At 38.5% G+C, this 19,503-nt stretch overlaps 1 protein-coding gene across 5 annotated transcripts in view; it reads left to right on the forward strand.

Annotated features, from left to right (window-relative positions):
* Nucleotides 1-19,503, forward strand: part of NBAS (NBAS subunit of NRZ tethering complex) — a 329,015-nt gene that overhangs the window by 57,642 nt on the left and 251,870 nt on the right. For 4 of the 5 annotated variants that reach the window (XM_042933639.1, XM_042933641.1, XM_042933640.1 and 1 more), the window contains 2 exons: nt 1,316-1,384; nt 9,749-9,877. In XM_042933639.1, the coding sequence (XP_042789573.1) occupies nt 1,316-1,384; nt 9,749-9,877 (198 nt within the window). Of the gene's footprint in view, nt 1-1,315; nt 1,385-4,278; nt 4,366-9,748; nt 9,878-19,503 lie in introns of those variants that run through there. The other variant, XM_042933643.1, reaches the window with a different exon arrangement.

The following is a 19,503-nucleotide window of genomic DNA, read 5'->3' on the forward strand; positions in this document are numbered from 1 at the left end:
TAACTACTCAGAAGTTCTGATAGGAAAATTTTTAAGCTCAACAAAACTGTACTCTTCTTTGCCTTTTTCTTTCAAGGTAAAATTCATAAAACATAAAACCAACCACTAACCATTTTAAAATATACAATTCAGTTGCATTTAGTACATTCACAATGTTTGCAACTATCACCACTATCTAGTTCCAAGACATTCTCATCACCCCAAAAGGAAACCTCATTCCCATTAACTTGTCCTTCCCTATTCTTCCTCCCTCCAGCTCCTGGCAACCTCTAGTCTGCTTTCTGTTTCCTTTTTTTTTTTTTTTTTTTTAAATTTTTTTTTTTTTTTTTAACGTTTATTTATTTTTGAGACAGAGAGAGACAGAGCATGAATGGGGGAGGGGCAGAGAGAGAGGGAGACACAGAATCAGAAGCAGGCTCTAGGCTCCGAGCCATCAGCCCAGAGCCCGACGCGGGGCTCGAACTCACGGACCGTGAGATCGTGACCTGAGCTGAAGTCGGACGCCCAACCGACTGCGCCACCCAGGCGCCCCTGCTTTCTGTTTCTATGGACTTACCTATTCTGTTTCATATAAATGGAATCCTATAATATGTGGCCTTTTGTTTCTGACTTCTTTGATTAGAATAATGTTCTCAAGGTTCATCCAAGTTGTAGCATCTATCACTTCTTCATTCCTTTTTATGACTGAACAGTATTCTGTCGTGTGGATATATTACATTTTGTTCATTCTTTAGCTAATGGTCTTTTGAGTTGTTTCCACTTCTTGGCTGTTGTGAATAGTACTGCTATGAACATTTGTGTATAATTATTTGATGGAATACCTGTTTTCAATTCTTTTGGGCGTATACTTAGGATGGAATGGCTGGGTCAAATGGTAATTTTATGTTAAACTTTTTGAGGAACCATGAAACTTGTCTACAGCAGCTGTACCGTTTTACTTCTCCCCACCCCAAGCAGTGTACTAAATTCTCTACATCTTCAACAATACTTGTTGTTTTAAATTTCTTAAATTACACCCTTCTCTCCCTCTTGATTTTATAAATGCATCTGTTAAGTCTAAAGAGAGTCTGTGTCCTATTATTTCAAATACTGGTTTCTAAATGTTGATTTCTTTTTTCTGGCATTTTTGAAGCATAAGATCAATTCCTTAATAAATTGGCTATTGTGAGTACATCTCTGACACCTATTGATGGCTTTCTTAACTATTTCTTAAAATGTTAGATTTCTTATAGTTTTCATTTCGCGATAAAAGGATTTTTACAGCGAGGAAGCATTCCATTAATTTTTCTTTGTATGATGTGCGTTTATTTTGTAGGTACCGAAGACCCTGGGATTGTTAAGGATGTTAAGTGTCAAGTTTTATAGTCGCCCAGGACAAGAACAGGTAACTCACAAGCTTAACCTTGTGCTTCTCAAATATTTTCACCAGAGTACCTTTAAAGCACAACGGAATGAACCTTCAGTGTTATAGATCTTCATCTGGGTGTGCTCTTAATTGTACCCTGCGTGGACAGATCCATAAGTAAAAATTCCTGGAGCTATTCCCTGAAGGTTTGTGTGTTTTACTGTATATCATTCTTCTCTCAATAATGAAGATTTGAAAAAAAAAAAAAAAAAAAGGGTGAAGAATGAACTTAGTCCTCTTGAGTTTGGGAATGGAAGACAAATCTCCTGGAACCATTATATGTTTGAAGTTTTTTTTTTTAATTTTATCTTACTTGCAAATTTTCCTTCCTTGTCCATAATATATCCTTTTTTTGTTTGTTTGTTTTTTTAAATCTGAGATTATTGAAACTCCAAGAAAAAGCAAGCCATGTTGATTCTGGGCTTCAAAAACCATTTTATACTGTTTTCCAAGAGATGCATGGATCCTTGACAAGGATGTTTGTCAGTTTCCTCCCGATGTGAGTGAGGTGCTTAGGAGATGGAGATGGAGATGGTTCTTCTGATGGAGATGGTTACTTCACTCTCTCTGTCTTGCTCTCATGAGAGTCTTGGCCTATATGGAAGCATCGGATCTTATCTTTTTTGTTTTGGGGTGACTCAAACTGCCTCATTTTTCTGTTTCTTCAATTTCTTTACTTACCCAAGGGAAATTGCAAGAAAGTACAGAAATCTTGAGAAATCAGATGAGCATTCTGGTGCTGCATTTGCATTTAATATATTTAAAGTTTGAGTTCTTTCTCTGCCATTGACTTCAACTAAGTCATGCATTCTGGATTGTTTTGGCATTGTCTCTACAAAAGCGAGCAGTACCACTGCTGTTGATGTCTGGAAAGTCACTTTCACGTTGAATCCCCATATGGTGGCACTGTTTTCCAGTTAGCATTCTCTTCAGGCATTTCATGGAGTTTGTTTTCATTTTGCAGATGAAGAAACATATGACAGATCAAATGGCTTGGCCTCTGCCATGGACTTAGTTCTCTGTATCGCCGCTGTTGATCTGTTACCATTTTAGTGCATGATAGCATTATTTTACTTTTTCTTCCTGCATCCTTTCTGCATTCTCTTTAATACTATCTAAATTACTATCTTTAACAAATCTTAAATGGCTCACTTTTAAAATTCTGTTGACTTTATTAAAGCAATTATATGTCATTTCAGTGTTTATTCTTTTTTTTTTTTTCAGTCAGTCAGCACTCACTTTGAGCCCAGGCATAATGTTAGAGCTGAGAATAAATTGATGAATAAAATGCATTGCACTTCCTCAAGCAGCCCTCAGTGTAGTGGGGGAGACACTTACAGAAGCAGCTGGGAAATAATACAGTATTATGCATTTTATAACCCCTTCTATAAGTTAATATGAAGTACCATTGAGGTGCACAAAGAGGGAGCCTTTCATTCTGGAGAGGATACTCAATTTAGAAGTGAGGGTTCCTCACACAGAAAGAGGGACACTGGACATTTCCAGCCTGGTAGCGGCATTTGCCAAGTCCTGGAAGTGTCAGAGGGCAGTGCTGGAACATTCCAGTTTGCTGGGCTGTAGACACTAGTTTTATTTGGCATATAGTATTACCTTTCAAAGAGTATATTAATAATAAGAGTTCTGTGTGTTCTTTTATAAAGAATGTTGTCTTGGAAAATTTTTTTCCCAAGGGCTTTTTATTTCCTATGTATTTTTGCAGTGTCTCCCCCTGCTCACTAGCCCCAGGTTTGTTAACCAGGCATTTGAGGATGATTTATTTATTTATTTATTTATCTATCTATCTATCTATCTATCTATCTATTTAGGGAGGTCAGACTTCTAAACCACAGTGGGCAAGAATATGAGCTCAACTTCTTAAGGGCAGGATTTACGTTTTGCTTGCTGCTAGCTTCCCACAGTGTCAGACATACCTGGCATATAATCTGTATTACTGGATATGTTTATTCATGTTGAATGTGGGAAGAGCAGCACTTACGAATTCACCTTTAAGACTATGTAGTAATTCAGAACATTTTGAATGTATGTACTAGAGTTCAGTACTTTAATTTTCATGTAGCGTGTACATTTGAAAGGTGTAATGAAATAGGAAATCACTCATTTTTAATTGTTCTGTGTAGATATGCAGTTGAAGAAGGTTAGGTAAGTTAAAGCACTCTCTCTCAGTGCTAAGATCTGATATTTAACATTTAAAAGAATTACTCTCTTAGAAAGGACAGTTAAAGGTTTTATTGTAGTGTTTGAGAGAAGACACAATTCCTACTCTATTGCTGCCAGTAGTAGAGGCTTTAATTAGTGTTTTTAATTAACAAAAGATCAAATGGACGTTTGAGCTAGTAGTTTAATAAATGAGAAATAGAGGTGAAAGTTAAAATCCTGTTCATGTTATTAATTTCAGTAGTATTGGTATCACATTGCTACACAAGAGATTCAGTGAGGTAAGAGGAAAGTATCTTTTGGAAAGCTGTGGGAAGAGATTTTGATACAAGGAGGTAAATAGAATTGATAATATGCTCAATTAAAAGGGTCATAGATGAATTCATGGTGAAAGAAGACCATGCAAATGATCTTTGTCAACCAACTTCCTTTGTTCCATTGTAACTTACAAGGTAAGACTGCCTTTCAGTAGATACTCATGGAATAGAGTAGACTGAAGCAGGCAGTAAGTGAAATTCATCATTTTCTTTCTTTTCCTCACCTTTTTTTTGTTTTTTTAATTTTTTGAAACATTTATTTATTATTAAGAGACAGAGCATGAACAGGGGAGGGCCAGAGAGAGAGGGAGACACAGAATCCGAAGCAGGTTCCAGGCTCTGAGCTGTCAGCACAGAGCCCAATGCGGGGCTTGAACTCAAGATCATGACCTGAGCCGAAGTCAGAAGCTTAACCGACTGAGCCACCCAAGCGCCCCATCTTTTCCTCGCCTTCTTTGGGGTATAATTGTAAGATATTTAAAGTGTATAATGTGATGATTGGATCTGCATATATGTAAATGAAGCTTTTCCCCCATCGAGTTAACACATCCACTACCTCACATATTTATATTTTTATTGTGTGTGTAAGAACCATTCAGGTCCTCCTCTCTTAGCAAGTTGCAGTTACATAATACAGTGTTATCAAGTGTAGTCATCATATTATACATTAGATCTGCAAACCTTCTTCATCTTGTAACTGAAAGTTTCCACCCTTTACCAACCTCTCCCAACTTCCTCCACTCACTCCCCCGCTTCTGGTAGGCAGCTAGTTTTCTACTATCTGTTTCTAGGAGTTTGATTTTTTTTTTTTTTTTTTAAAGATTCTACATATAAGTGATACTCAGTATTTGTCATTCTGCGTTTGACATATTTCACTTAGCGTAATGCCAGCCAGCTACATCCATGTTGTCACGAATGACAGGATCTCCTCCTCCTCCTCCTCCTCCTCCTCCTCCTCCTCCTCCTCCTCCTTCTCCTCCTTCTCCTCCTTCTTCTTCTTCTTCTTCTTCTTCTTCTTCTTCTTCTTCTTCTTCTTTTTTATGTTTATTTATTTTTGAGAGAGGGAGTGAGACAGAGTGCAAGCAGGAGAGGGGCAGAGAGAGAGGAAGACACAGAACCCGAAGGAGACTCCAGGCTCTGAGCTGTCAGCATGGAGCCTGACGTGGGGCTTGAACTCATGAACCCATGAGTCATGACCTGAGCTGAAGTTGGATGCTTAACCTGACAGAGCCACCCAGGCACCCCATGGATTTCCTTTTTAAAGGCCAATTGACAGTTTGTGTGTTTGTGTCCCCACATCCTCACCAGCATTGGTTGCCTTTTCTTATTCATAATAGCCATCCTGATGTGTGTGAAGTGATACCTCATTGTGGTTTTGATTTGCATTTCCCTGATGATTAGTGATGTTGAGCACCTTTTCATGTACCTGTTAGCCATTTGTATGTCTTTTTTTTTTTTTTTTTTTTTTTTTTTTTTTTTTTTTTTTTTTTTTACTTAGAAAATGTCAATTCAGATGCTTTGCTCATTTTTAAATTGGGTTGTTTGTGTTTTTTTGCTATTGAGTTGTAGGAGTCCCTTGTACATTTTGGATATTTTTATCAGATATGGGGCTTGCAAATATTTTCTCTCATTCCATAAATTGTCTTTTCATTTTGTTAATGGTTTCCTTTGCTGTGCAGATGTTTTTAGTGTGATGTAGTTCTGCTTATTTATTTTTGCTTTTTTGACCTGGCTCTTAGTGAAAAATACAAAAGATCATTGCCACGACCAATATCAAGGAGCTTATTCCCTGTGTTTTCATATAGGAGTTTTAGGGTTTTTGGGCTTATGCTCCAGATCTTCATCTGGTTAGAGTGGATTTTTGTATATGGTGTAAGGTAGGGGTCCAGTGGGTATCCAGGTTTTCCAATACCATTTATTGAAAGAGTATCCCTTCCCCATTGTGTATTCTTGACTTCTTTGTTGTAAAGTGACCATTTATGCATGAATTTCTTTCTGAGCTCTCTTCTGTTCCATCAATCTTTGTGCCTGTTTTTATACCAATACAGTATTATTTTGATTACTATAGCTTTGTAACAGTAGTTTGAAATCAGAAATGGTGATACTTAGAGCTTTGTTCTTAGTTTTCAAGATTGCTTTGGCTGCTTGGGGACTTAGGGTCTTTTGTGGTACCATGCAAATTTTAGGATTATTTTTTCTATTTTTGTGGAAAATGCCATTTGAATGTTGGTAGGTATTGCATTGAACCTATAGATCACTTTGGATACTATGGACATTTTAACAATGTTCTTTAAATCCATGGACATGGAATATTTTTCCATTTGTGTTCAGTTTCTTTGATCAGTGTTTTATGGCCTTTCTTGTATAGATCTCTCACCTCCTTGGTTAAATTTATTCCTAAGTATTTTATTCTTTTTGATGCTAGTATAACAGATTATTTTCTTAATTTCTCTTTCTGATAGTTCACTGTTAGGGTACAGGAACAGTAGTCATTTTTTGTATGTTGATTTTTGTATCCTGCAGCTTTACTGAATTTGTTTATTCTAATGGCTTTTTGGTGGAGTCTTTAGGGTTTTCTAAATATACCATGTCATCTGTAAGGAGACAATTTTACTTCTTTTCCAATTTGTGTGCCTTTTATTTATTTTCATGCCTAATTGCTCTGGCTAGGATTTCCAGTACTGTGTTGAGTAAAACTGGCAAGAGTGGCTTTCTTGTCATGTTCTTGTTCTCAGAGAAAAGGCTTCCCTCTTTTCACTGCCAAGTTACATACTCTTGACCATCATTCCAGCTGTTGTAAAGATTAAAATAAACATGATGTCCATATTTGAGGAATATGAAAGAAACCCAGACACATTTTAACTGAAGTAAAAATTACAGCTAAATTATATTGCTTTCGGAACTACTTAATTCAAATAGAGAAGACGAGAGAACGATTATTATTCACTTATGCTGAGAAATCTGAATACGGTAAGAGGAATTATGGTTTGAAGGTTTGAGGTTTACTTTTAGTGTGATGTGCAGTTGATTGAAAAGCCATTTCCTCTTATTTACAAATAAATAATTTGAAAGAAATTCTCTCCCCAGCCAAGCAAGAAACATTCTGACTTCCAAATACTGCAGGCTCGGTTCACAGACTTTAGCCTGGATTTTCTAACTGTGGCTTTAGATCTTGTGTAACAGCTACTGTCAGGAAAATAAATTATTCCCTGAGCCAGAGATACTTTAGAAACACGATGTTTTCCTTCTGAAATAAAAACTCTATTTTATTTGTAGAAACATTGCAGAGCGCCTATAGCACACAAAGTAACATAGGTGGCTTGTCTATGTCTGACAGGCTGCAGTTCGGTTGCTGCTGAGAACTGTCTTCTCACTGTGCGTATATGTGAAAGTTAAACGGGTAACTTGGACTTTAAAGAACTGCATACTTAATGTGTATACACCTAATGTCTGGATTTGCTCTACAGTACTCCAGGGGGGAAAAAAAACCCCCAAGAACATTGTGGTGATTGGGGAAGGGTTTGTGAAGCAAGTGTGAAAAGTTGGTATTTGTTGATAAGCTGGTTGTTGGTTCCATGGGTATTCGTTATACTCTAGTTTCTACATGTGGGTCTAAGTGCAAATTCCTACAGCAAAATGCTTCAAGAAAGGAGTGTTAAGTTTTCAGCGAGGAGATCATAGTATCAAATGAAACTTTAAGGGAATTCAAGAAGCCACCAGTTTAAAAGCAAGTGGTAACATTTTAGTTCTTCATGTCGAGAGAGAAAAGGAAGGTATGAGGGAGAGAAGGATTAAAACGAAGGATAATTTAGCATATTCATTTATTACTTTCTAGATCACAAGGCTATTGTTAAATTATTCACATTACTCAATATACTTTTGTTTGTTTTTTGTCAAAGAGATTCATCAACTTCCCATTTGCTTTCAGAGCACTTTTATTAATTGGTTAATGAAGCATTTATAATACCAGGGAGTTCTCATACAGACCACCGGTGACTAATTATTTAGGTGAGAAAACAGTAAAGTATACTTGATCATGATTGCTGCCGAGGAGCATGGAGCTTCCTGGAAAGGCTGAGGCACCGGGGAGGGCAGTGGTCACCGTGTGGTGGAAGTGACTTGGGCTGGGACTGAAGGCGGCATCTAGCTCAGGTATTGCTATCTATACTAGAATGATCTTCAGCAAGTTTTTGAACCTTTGGGATCTTCAGTTTCTTTGTCTGCAAACTCTGAAGAATGCAGGGAGAGTTCTTGAGAATGAAAATTTATGCTTGTGATCCCACCTTCTGCCAAACCATGGAGCGTATTGACCAGAGTTGTGAATGGAAGGTGCTAGGCCCTTCGTCTTCTCTTCCTGACCTCCTCTCCGTCACGGAGGAGGGGATGGGATGTAGTTAACATTTGCTCTCAGTGCTTTTGCTTTTATTGCTTCTTTTTGTATTTTAATCTTTCTTACATTTAATTCTGGCAATCTGGGATAGACGTGTTATATCCAGTTAAAGTGACTTTAGTCCTTAGTGAGGAGATTAGAGGATGCTAATCTTCTCATCTATGTACTCATCCAGCAGTGTTTCTCACTTTCTGAAATTGTTCTATTTGCTTTTGTTGGCTAATATGCCTTAGTCATTGTAGACCTGAGGACTTAAGCTTGTGTCTGTAGAGACCAGGTAGATAATGTGGTGAATTGAGCCAGGCATAATTTTTTTTTTTTTTTTTTTTTTTTTTTTTAGTATAGTCATGTGTAAGTTTCAGATCATAGCTAGTATTTGACCTTAATCGTAGTGCCATAACCAAGAATGGTGGGGGCTTTGGCTTACTGGAAAGCTTATGATCCTTTTAAGCATGCATATGCTGTTCAGCCCCACCTGATTATTGCCCTAGTGTGACCGGGTAGCACCCTCACCCTTAAAAGGTGGTGGTGGACTCTTGTGTTGCCAGATTTTCTAAATGCTAAGGACACATATAGTTGTAGGCTGTCATTTTTAGGTCTGATTTATTATTTGTGGCTAAACTACCTTAGACCCTGCTTTCAGTAAATGCTTGAGTAGACAATAGATGTCCAGTTAGTGTTGGTTTGATTCTTCTGCTTCTGCTTAGGCGATGAACAGGGGACATCCCTGCTTGTCTGGTTTCTCATCAAGAAAGGACTGAGAGATTGTGTGGGCAAGTAGGCCTTGAAAAGACAAGACTTTCTCTGTGCACCCCGTGCTTGGCCATGTAAAATCAGTGTATTAACAAAATTTTTCTGTAGCAGTGATTAGATTCCTCATGTTTACCAGGAAATCTGGAAAATAAACACTCCTGGTGCCCCTTAAATTAAGGAATGCATTTCCCCCCTTGCTACCTCTGTTCCCATCACCATTGGACCTTCTTTTCTGCCAACTCTCTTCTTCCTCCTTTCCCTTCCCTTTCATCCACACAGCATAAATTTGTGGCCTGTGACAGGATATTCCAGATATTGTGTACATATAGAATCTTGTGAAAATGTGAACCCCAAATTCAGGAAATTCACCATCTGGTCAATATCAACCCGTAAAAGTTAATGAGAACTCATGGTAATTGATGTGTGATGTAAAGGAGTGTTTTTATAATGCTCATATATTTGGGTTTTTGGTTATATGTGAATTATAACACTATAAAATAGGTTAAAAAGAAAAAAAACTCCTTAAGGGTAAGAGTTCTGTTTCTTTATGCTGGAGCACATTTATAGTGTATGAAGCTGTTGGAACCCTTTATTATGAGAGATCATTTATGACATGGCACCCTCTAAAGAGTGTTATTAAATTCTGGAGGTTACTTCTATTCAGCTATAAGTTCCTTGATCTGACGTTAATGTAATATTATTGTATAGGATGGGATCTTTAAGATGAGCCTCTCTCCAGATGGGACCCTCCTTGCTGCCATTCATTTCTCAGGGAAACTAAGCATCTGGGCCATTCCGTCTCTGAAGCAGCAAGGGGAATGGAATCAAAATGAGCAGGTATGTCTGTTGATTATTATTATTATTAGAATGGTTCTCGCTTAAGGGTGAGTACTGACAATAGTGGTTTCATTTGGTTGATGTTTGACTGCAGCTCACAGCTATTATTCATGCTCAGCATGCCAAAGCTTTAGTTAAATTAGAATATCATCAGCATAGTAGGATAAATTAAGAACAGAGTAGCACTGTGTGCTGACTTTAATTTGTAGTGCAGTACATTCTGTATACTGACTGTAATCTGTCCACCCCCTTCTCCTTTTTTCTTACTATAAAAATACAGAATGGAGACACTAATTTTGTAGCAAAAGCCAACTAATATGGTAAAAAAATTGGAGGGTCAGTATTCTAAAAGGGCTACAGTTCTTCCCCAAATCTTGCAACACTAACATAATATTGGGCTTGCTTAAGGCTTGAAGGGAGACCTCTTCACTCAAAAGTAGGGAGTGAAGATGCAGTCTATTAATTTTTTAGTGTCTTGAAATGACCAGTTTTAAGAATGAAAAGGCTTAGTGGTTTAGTAACAGAATCATCATTTGTTATATTCTAAAATCATGATGGGCAAGTAAGGTCTGTGCATATAATGCTGTGTATTGCGATAGAGTGAAGATGAAAAGAAAGACCTTAGTTAGATATACTTTATGTTCTAAATCTTTTACTCCTCTGATGGTGATTTGGCATTTCAGTACTTATGGGTTAATTTTTTTCCTCTCACTTCTCCATTTCCCTTTTCTATAGGAATATCTTTTCACCAGCTTTGGTGGATAGTTTTGTGATTCTAAGACTGGAGCCTTTTCCCTGAATGGTCTGAATGGATTGATGTCTTTTTTCAGAATTCTTTTTAATTTCATTTCATCAGTTAATCTGAGCTATTAAAACAATTTTGAAAAGCAAAGAGCATTTTGTTATTCCCAGAATAGCAGAGGGAAAGAGAAACTGGCTGTATATTTTCTTACACTTTTCACAGACTTAAATTTATTTTTGCTATTATTCTTCATTTTTTTTGTTAAAAAAAATTTTTTTTTTACATTTATTTATTTTTGAGAGACTGAGAGAGACAGTGCATCAGTGGGGGAGGGGCAGAGAGGGAGGGAGACACAGAATCCGAAGCAGGCTCCAGGCTCCGAGCTGTCAGCAGAGCCTGATGCGGGGCTCGAACCCACAAACCGTGAGATCATGACCTGAGCCAAAGTCAGACACCCAACCGACTGAGTCACCCAGGCACCCCTTTTTTTCTGTTTTAATACACAAGTTTGGCAAGATTTTTTCCCCTTAGTTCCTACTCACCTTGAATTTAATTTGTTCTCTGCACCTCTACCACTCACTCTGGCCCTGGATCTCGATTTGTTCTAAACAGAAGAGGGGTTCCTCAGTCTTCAATCTCAGCAGCTAAATACAAGGAACATTGTTTTTCTCTCCTCGGAATTGATAGCTAACCTGATTTATATCTTCCCTCTAGAAGTGGAGTGGATCAACTCTAAAACCATTTGTTTAACATATTTAGCCATGCACACTGGATAACTGATCCAAAAGGTACCATGTATTTTTCATGGCTATTAATGTCTAGTGATAAATTTGCATTTGGAAAGACTCTGTTCTTTCCAATATTTTACATTTGGGCATTTTTTTTTTTTCTTAAGTTTACTCATTTTCTTAAAGTATTTCATTCACCTAATAGAAATATTGATCAAGTTTGAAGCACACTTAATGTTTGATTTTGTTAGTATTCTAGAATGGCATACATGTAGTGTAAGGACTATTTAGGCAAAATTTATTAGTATGCTCTTTTGTTTACTGGAATTCTGGATACCCTTCTTGTGAAGATAAATTGCATTTGTTGTAACCCTTATTGGCATACACTCAACTTTTTAAGTAGTTAGACATTTTTTTGTCATTAGTTGCCGATCAGTATCATTGTAATTCGCTACTCTTTAGCTCATTAATATTATTCATTAATTTTTTTGTGATTTTTATAGCGATTCTATTAAAATAATTTAAAAAATTGTTTAAAAATCTTGAATGAGTAGATGTAAATATCCCAGTAGTTTGGAATAGGCCATCAGAAGAGTAATGGGGCAGGAAAGGAAGGAAATTAGAAAATGGCAAAAGAGGTTTATGGTGGGAAGAGAGAGGGGTTTATGTCAGAAGTTGATTTCCTGTGTTTCCCTGGTGAGACTCTTTGACCCTTGAGAATGTAGAAGGGCAGCTCATCAGGAATTGCTCTAGACTGTTCTGTTGTGCCACAGTGTGCTTCCATCTCGCCCCTTGTGGCTCTGGTTTAGCGCCCACCGCACAGTCTGTAGAGGCTGTCTGTTGATGCAGCTTGATTCTCAAGCCAGTTCTAGCTATTATTACAAACTGAACGATTTTTAGGGTAATATATCTGTTTTTTTCAGATTGGGTCGCCATAAATTATTTCCCTCGAATGCCTGAGCAAACCAGAAAAAAAAAAAAAAACGAAACAAACAAACAGGTTTTGGGGCTCACAAAACTGAAAACCATGGACCTGGTTGCCATCACTGCAGACGTTTTGTAGGTGGTAGAACCCCTTGCTGAGGGAACAGTGGCTTCGTGAGAATTACTGAACCCAATCCTACCTTTATTGCTATTTCTCCTGCTGCTCAGCACACCGCCTTATTCCCGGATTCATCCCATCCAGGGCCTGTGGCGGTCAGCCCCGCCCTTCTCGCGCTGTCGCTCAGCACAGGGAAGGACGAGCTGAATAGAACAGATCTTGCTTTGAGACTCCTCATTCTAGTCTCAAAAGAAATTTTGTCCAGGGTTGAAAAGCAAGACTTTAATTTCATCTATGCTTTTCTTTAAAATTCTAAAGTTGTGGTCAAAATGCAAACTCCTTTGTTTACCTGGATCATTATGCTGCTTCACACTTGCTTCCTGAACTTTCCTCTCCCTGCTCCCTGCTTTTGTCCCATCCTTTCTTCATTCTGTCATTCTTCATTCTGTCATAAATTCTTGTGAGGCTTCCTCATTTTCACAGAACACTCTGTTTTTTTTTGTTTTTTGTTTTTTGATACACATTTTAGGCTTATGTAGCTCTGGTCACGATTCATGTAGATAGTATTCTTGTAGCTTTTACAAAATTTACTGTAATAACCTCAATTATTATTTATTGAGCACGTATTCAGAGTTATTTAGCAAGTAAGCAGTAGAGTTGAGATTTCAGAGAGATTTCATCTCTCTCTGACTCTGATGTATATGCTCTTCCCATGACCCCGTGCAAAAATAGATACAGTTTTTAAAAGGTGGAAAATATATTTATTAGGCTTTATTTATTTGATCTTTAGAAGAACAGAGATAAATCTTTTTTCCCAGTGAATAGAACACAGATGTCTTCAGCCTTCTCAGATGTGTTGAACTCTCGAGCCAGTTAGTGTGTATCACCAAAAACTGGAGTAAATAGTTGACATAGCTTCCCGCTGGCAAACCCTGAAGTTTACAATAGATCTGCGCAGCACTTATGATGTGCTGGGAGAGTATGTGAGAGTGGTAACTCTTTCTTCAGCACAAAGGGTTTGAAAAACTATACTTTGCTTGAGTCTTTCACCTGTATCCCGGGAGTTCATCACATTGGCTTGGCCATTTTGGATTTGGATGGGTACTATATGAAGGGAGTCATCAAAATTTAGTGCACCACAGTAAGTGGTATAAAGCTTGTGTGTAACAGTTTTATAAAGAGTAAGCTGTTACTGTATTCATAATAATAATCATAAAATAATAGAGTTCATCTCTTTATTGAATCTTTACCAAGTTTTAGAGTAGAGAATGCAGTAAGTCCCAGTGAGATGCTCATAGTCTTACAAGGGGAATTATAAACAAATCAACAGAGTAACATGTTAATATTATGAAAAGATAAGCTCAGAGGAAAGACTCATAATCCAGCTGGGGGGAAGGATTGTTGGGAGTAAGTAGCATTTGTCTACTAAGGCTTGGCTGTCCACCCTGAGTGATAGGAACCTATTTCAATTGCTTCACTACAGTCCTAGTAAGTAACAAATGTTTTTGTGTTCTAATAGATGGGAATAGTGCTAAAAAGAAGTAAACTTGCATCGCTGCATTAGAATCAAGATGCTGGTTGGACTCAGGTTCTTGGACTTCATAGGTTAAGCCCTTGTTTCAGAGTATCTTTTGTAGCCCTTATGTTGACAGATTTTGACTTTTTTTTTAAAATTTATTTATTGAGAGAGAGAAAGAGAGAGAATGAGAACCAGCAGGGGAGGGGCAGAGAGGGGGACTGAGGATCTGAAGCGGGCTTTGTGCTGACAGCAGCGAGCCCGATATGGGGCTCGGGCTCATGAACTGTGGGATCGTGGCCTGAGCCAAAGTCAGCACCCCTAGATCGTGACTTTTATCTGGGTGAGTGAGGTACTAGTGATGATATTAATGGAAAACAGGGAGAGAGGCCATGCAGTTGATGTGAACGGTGCTTCTGGAGTTCAGCATTCATTATGCAGAGACACTGGAAACACGAAACTATTAATAAGTCATATACCAAATATATTGGTGTCATTTTGTGTACGCATCACTGGCTGAGCCCTTAAACAGCTGCTCCTTTCTCACTCGTCCTGCAATAGTCAAGGGACCTCGGGTCAGCCGGGTAGGACAGGGCTCTGCCTCTCTTACTGCTGTTCTAGGAAATGAAATGGCCAAGCCAGTATGTTTAAAATAGATTATATGGTAACATATAGCATAGAGCCAGCTTATAATTTTAGCTAAAACATTGTCTGAGAAGAAGCTAGTGTTGCCTAGCTGTTGCCCTATACAACTGTAGCCTCTTTTACCAAATCGTGAATTCAGCTCATCTGGGGCTTTCTTCATGTAATTCACTACTTTATTAGTTTTCATAATATGCTTTGTGTAATTGAGTATTTTCTCTATAAAATCTAATGATTAAAGATAGTTGTGGAAGTGCCTATTCTGATTTACTTCTACCCAGTTGTGAGTTGATTAAATACTTCAGCTTTCATTGTCAGTATGAAAATCCATCTGGCTAGAAATCTGTGAGTATTAAGTTTTGTTCATGTGTGGAATATAGTAAAATTGCTAAATTGCTAAAGTGATTTTCATTTCAAACATTTCCCATATGTTATGTTTGTATATTTCCATCTCATTTTTGGCCTTAATTTTTGTCTGAAGAAGTTTTACCATTTTTCTATTTGTACATCCTATGATAAAATAGGAAAGATAAGTTTTGTTTCTCCTACAATTTGCTCTTTGCCACAATAGTAGGTATTGGACAGATTTTGTTAAATGGATCAATCAATGAAAGATAAGTGGGAAGATGACAATTAATGTGATTGATCTTGACACAGTCCGCAGCTGTCCTCACAGCTTCACTCAACTGTGAGCTCCTGGAGAAAAGACCCTGAATACATGTTTGTTCCACGGGGCCTAACATAGAGCTTGGCATAAAAAATACTAGTAAGCGTTTGTGGAATGAATAAGCAGTTGAAAGGCTGCTTTTATGCTGTCGGAGGCAGCGGCCTTCATTATGTTTAGCTTCTAGCTGTTAAAAGAGAGTCAACAATCAAAATTCCTAACTGAAGAAAACAGTGCTATCGCTGTCACTGTAGGATGTTCTCAGTCATGAGGTGGCATGTCACCCAAAGAGGAGTGACAGGGAGGTTGCTTCTGAGAATATATCAACATGGCACTAGGAGTGAGCACCCCTGGAGTGCTTTCACAGGGGCCGTGGGTCCTTGGTGATCCTGCCCTCAAAACACCGGCCTACAGCGTGTGTTTCAGATACCATAAAGCATGGCCATATTATGGGCCCCTCACAGTTAGAGTTTTTAGGGTTGAAGGATGGGAAGTCTGGCCCAGTTTGAACAGTATGAGAGAAGCAATGGGAATATCAGCTTTTTTTTGTTTTGTTTTGTTTTGTTACTTCTTAATTCCCTTTACCTATTTTGCCCATTTCTCCCCATCCCCACAACTGCCAGTTTGTTCACTGTATTTATGAGTCAATTTATATTCTCTTCAGATTCCACACATGAGTGAAATCGTGTAGTATTTGTCTTTCTGTCTGACTTACTCCACGTAGCATAATACCCGTGCATGTTGCCATGTGAATGACGAGATCTCATTTTTTTGTTTGGCTGAGTAATATTCCATCATGCATATACACCACATCTTTTTTCTCCATTCGTGCATCAGCGGACACTGGGTTGCCTACATATCCTGGCTGTCGTAAATCATGTTGCAGTGAACATATGGGGCTCCTATATCCCTTCAAATTAGTGTTTTTCTCTTCTTTCTTTGCTTACTTTCATTTTCCGGTAAATACTTAGTAGTGGGATTACTGGAGTGTGTGGTTTGTCTATTTTTAGCTTTTTGAGGAAACTTCGCACTGTCTTCCACAGTGGTAGGACCAGCTTGCATTTCCACTAACAGTGGAAACAGCTCCTAATAACATTTATTATTTCTTGTCTTTTTTTCTAGTCATTTTAACGGGCGTGAGGTGAGAGATCTTATTCTGGTTTTGATTTACATTTCCCTGATGATGAGTGATAATTGAGCATTTTTTTCATGTGTCTATTGGCCATCTTTTTGTCTTCTTTGGAAAAATGTCTATTCGTGTCCTCCGCCCATTTTTAAATTAGACTATTTGGTTTTGGTGTTGGGTTGTGTAATTTCTTTTTTTTTTTTTTTTTAAATGTTTATTTATTTTTGAGACAGAGAATGAGCATGGGAGAGGCAGAGAGAGAGGGAGACAGAATCCGAAGCAGGCTCCAGGCTCTGAGCTGTTAGCACAGAGCCCGATGTGGGGCTCGAACTCAAACCGCGAGATCATGACCTGAGCCGAAGTCGGACGCTAAACCCACTGAGCCACCCAGGTGCCCCGGGTTGTGTAATTTCTTTATATATTTTGGATATTAGCTCCTTTTTGGACATGCCATTTACAAATAACTTCTCCCATTCAGTAGGTTGTCTTTTCATTTTGCGGATGGTGTCCTTTTGCTGTGCAAAAAGTCTTTTATTTTGGGGTAGTCCCAATAGTTTCCTTTTGTTCTTGCATCCCTTGCCTGAGGAGACCCATCCATAAATAGTTGAAATAGTATGAAGGGAGGCAGTGGGAATGTCTGCTTTGAGAGTAGTGAGGCACAGCTGTGTCAGGATACTGGTCTGGTAGGTCACCTCTGCCTGAAGCAGAGTTATGTTTGGGCTTCTTTTTTAAATGTACTGTGCAGATAGTTTCATCCAACTCCCACATATTGTGAAAATAAACATTTAGTTCAGATATCTAGCGTGAATCTGTGTTCAGCCGTAAAAATGAATGAAGTACGGATGCATATTACAACATGGATGTACCTTGAGAACCTTCTGCTACTGCAGAGAAGCCAGACACAAGGGGTTACGTGTTGTATGAATTCATTTATACGAAATATCCAGAATAGGTAAATCCACTGAGGCAGAAAGTGGATTGGTAGCGGACAGGGCTGAGGGGATGGGGAGTGGGAAGTCACTGCTTAACGGGTAAGTGGTTTTATTTTGGATCGACACAAATGTTTTGAAACTAAATGGAAGTGGCAGCACTGTGAACGTACAAAGTGCCACTGAATGTTCATTTTAAAATGGTTAATTTTCCATTATGTGAATTTTAGCTCAACAACAAAAAATGGCATCGCGAGTCCCATCTTTCCGCCAAAACCCCAAGACAAGCAAAAATGCAGATAATTAGAATGGATATCCTGTTCTTCAGTTAAACTGACCCACTGTTTTCCTGAATAAGCTTAGTGTTTTTTTTTTTGTTTTTTTTTTTTTTAATCGGTGTACTTTTGTTCATTCTGTGTTTGCCGACTGGAATGTCTTCCTGCACCCATTTGCCATATCCAGATTTTATCCAGTCTTGAACGTATAGCACCCAGTGTACTATTTCCTTTATACCTCTTGAATCCCCTTTGTCTTACTCGAGGCCATCTTCAAAATGACCTCTTCAACCTTTGAAGACCCCTCCACTTTTATCTATACCTCTTTTTGGGCAGCTGTTATATTTGAACTTGGGTTATAGTCACTCACATCTGTTTCTTAGCTCTCTACCTGCTTGAGTTGTGCGGCCAGTAATGTATGGTTTCTCTTCCTCCTCACAGTATAAGTGCACAGTGTTCATTGACTAAATGGCAGAAGAGACCACACCTTTGAGAGGCTGCAGGAATACTAGTACTAAGCTGATTTTCCTATAGCTTAGCCATTCTAATTAGGGTGCAGTGATTTAAAAGAATAATTCATTCCTGGGGCGCCTGGGTGGCTCAGTCAGTCGGGCGTCCGACTGCGGTTCAGGTCATGATCTCATGGCTTGTGGGTTCGAGCCCCACATCAGGCTCTGTGCTGACAGCTCGGAGCCTGGAACCTGCTTCGGATTCTGTGTCTCCCTCTCTCTGTGACCCTCCCCCGTTCATGCTGTGTCTCACTCTGTCTCAAAAATAAATGAACATTAAAAAAAAAAAAGTAATTGATTCACTTATTCAGCATTTAGCTCCTGTGACAGGTGAGTACTGTGATAGGTCTGGGAGTACGAAGATGACTCTGACAGAGTTCTGGCTGCGGAAGAACACATCTTCGTCTTGTGTTTAAAATCAAATTCACAAGAGACAGCCATTATTAAAGCCATCTGCACGGAACAGCCTAGTCCCGAAATGTCTGAAAACTGACCCTCGTGGACTGGTGCAGCTTGTTCACGGTGCTCTTCCTCATCGTTAACGCTGATGAAGACAAGCCCACCTTGAATTCTCAATGTACTTATGCTAGTGAGACGGTTTCGTTTGAAAAGATTTTGGAGATTTCTTGTTAAATTTCACTGTGATCTGTATGTACTTGAATTCCCCCAAGGCCGAATCATCCTTGTTGTTTGTGGGACTTAAAGTGTTACTCCACCCTTCCCTTGTGTACTCCACGATGTCAGCAGGGAAGCACACGTGTCCCCATATGAAGGTGCTGTGGGAGCACGTACAGCTGATGACTCGGAGGCCCTAAAAACGTCTGAAGTGCCCTATAAGCGACCAAAGAAGATTTGATCTTAAGGAATCCAAGTTGATTAGTTTCAGGAATCTATACCTTCTGGTATTCTGAATCTTCGAAAGTTAATTATGAGAAAGTAAACCGAGACAATCTATTTCTTCTGCTAGTATATAAATAGGCTTTTAGGGTGACTTTTTGGGTAAAGTTTAAAGAATTATATCTTCTGTTCTCAGTGACTGCTGTGAGTGATTTATCATAGTAGTGGAGATCAGGAAATTCTTTTAGGCCTTGGAAAGAAGTATCAATTTTAATACTCTTAAGGCTTAGCCACTGAGAAATTGTTGATAAAGTATATAGTAAATGAGAAAGCACATTTTGACTTAAATATAGCATTAGTTTCTTTAGGCTTAAGATTTCATATAGCCAAATGATATTTTTGCTGGTCTTTTCCCGTACTGCTGTAATTCTGAAGATGCAGTAATTAACAGTGAGCCCAGAGGGGGTCTGGCAGTGTGTTCATCTTAGCTGTTGTACGATAGTGGAGAGAGATTGATGTGTTGTCACCTTCTCAAAGGTGGGCATGGCATTATGTTCCATGAAATTAGAATGTGAATGGAGGCAGCTTGAGAATCGCATGGTTATATTTTTCTCTG

The sequence above is a fragment of the Panthera leo genome, chromosome A3, assembly GCF_018350215.1.
Source record: "Panthera leo isolate Ple1 chromosome A3, P.leo_Ple1_pat1.1, whole genome shotgun sequence".
NCBI classification, from domain to species: domain Eukaryota; kingdom Metazoa; phylum Chordata; class Mammalia; order Carnivora; family Felidae; genus Panthera; species Panthera leo.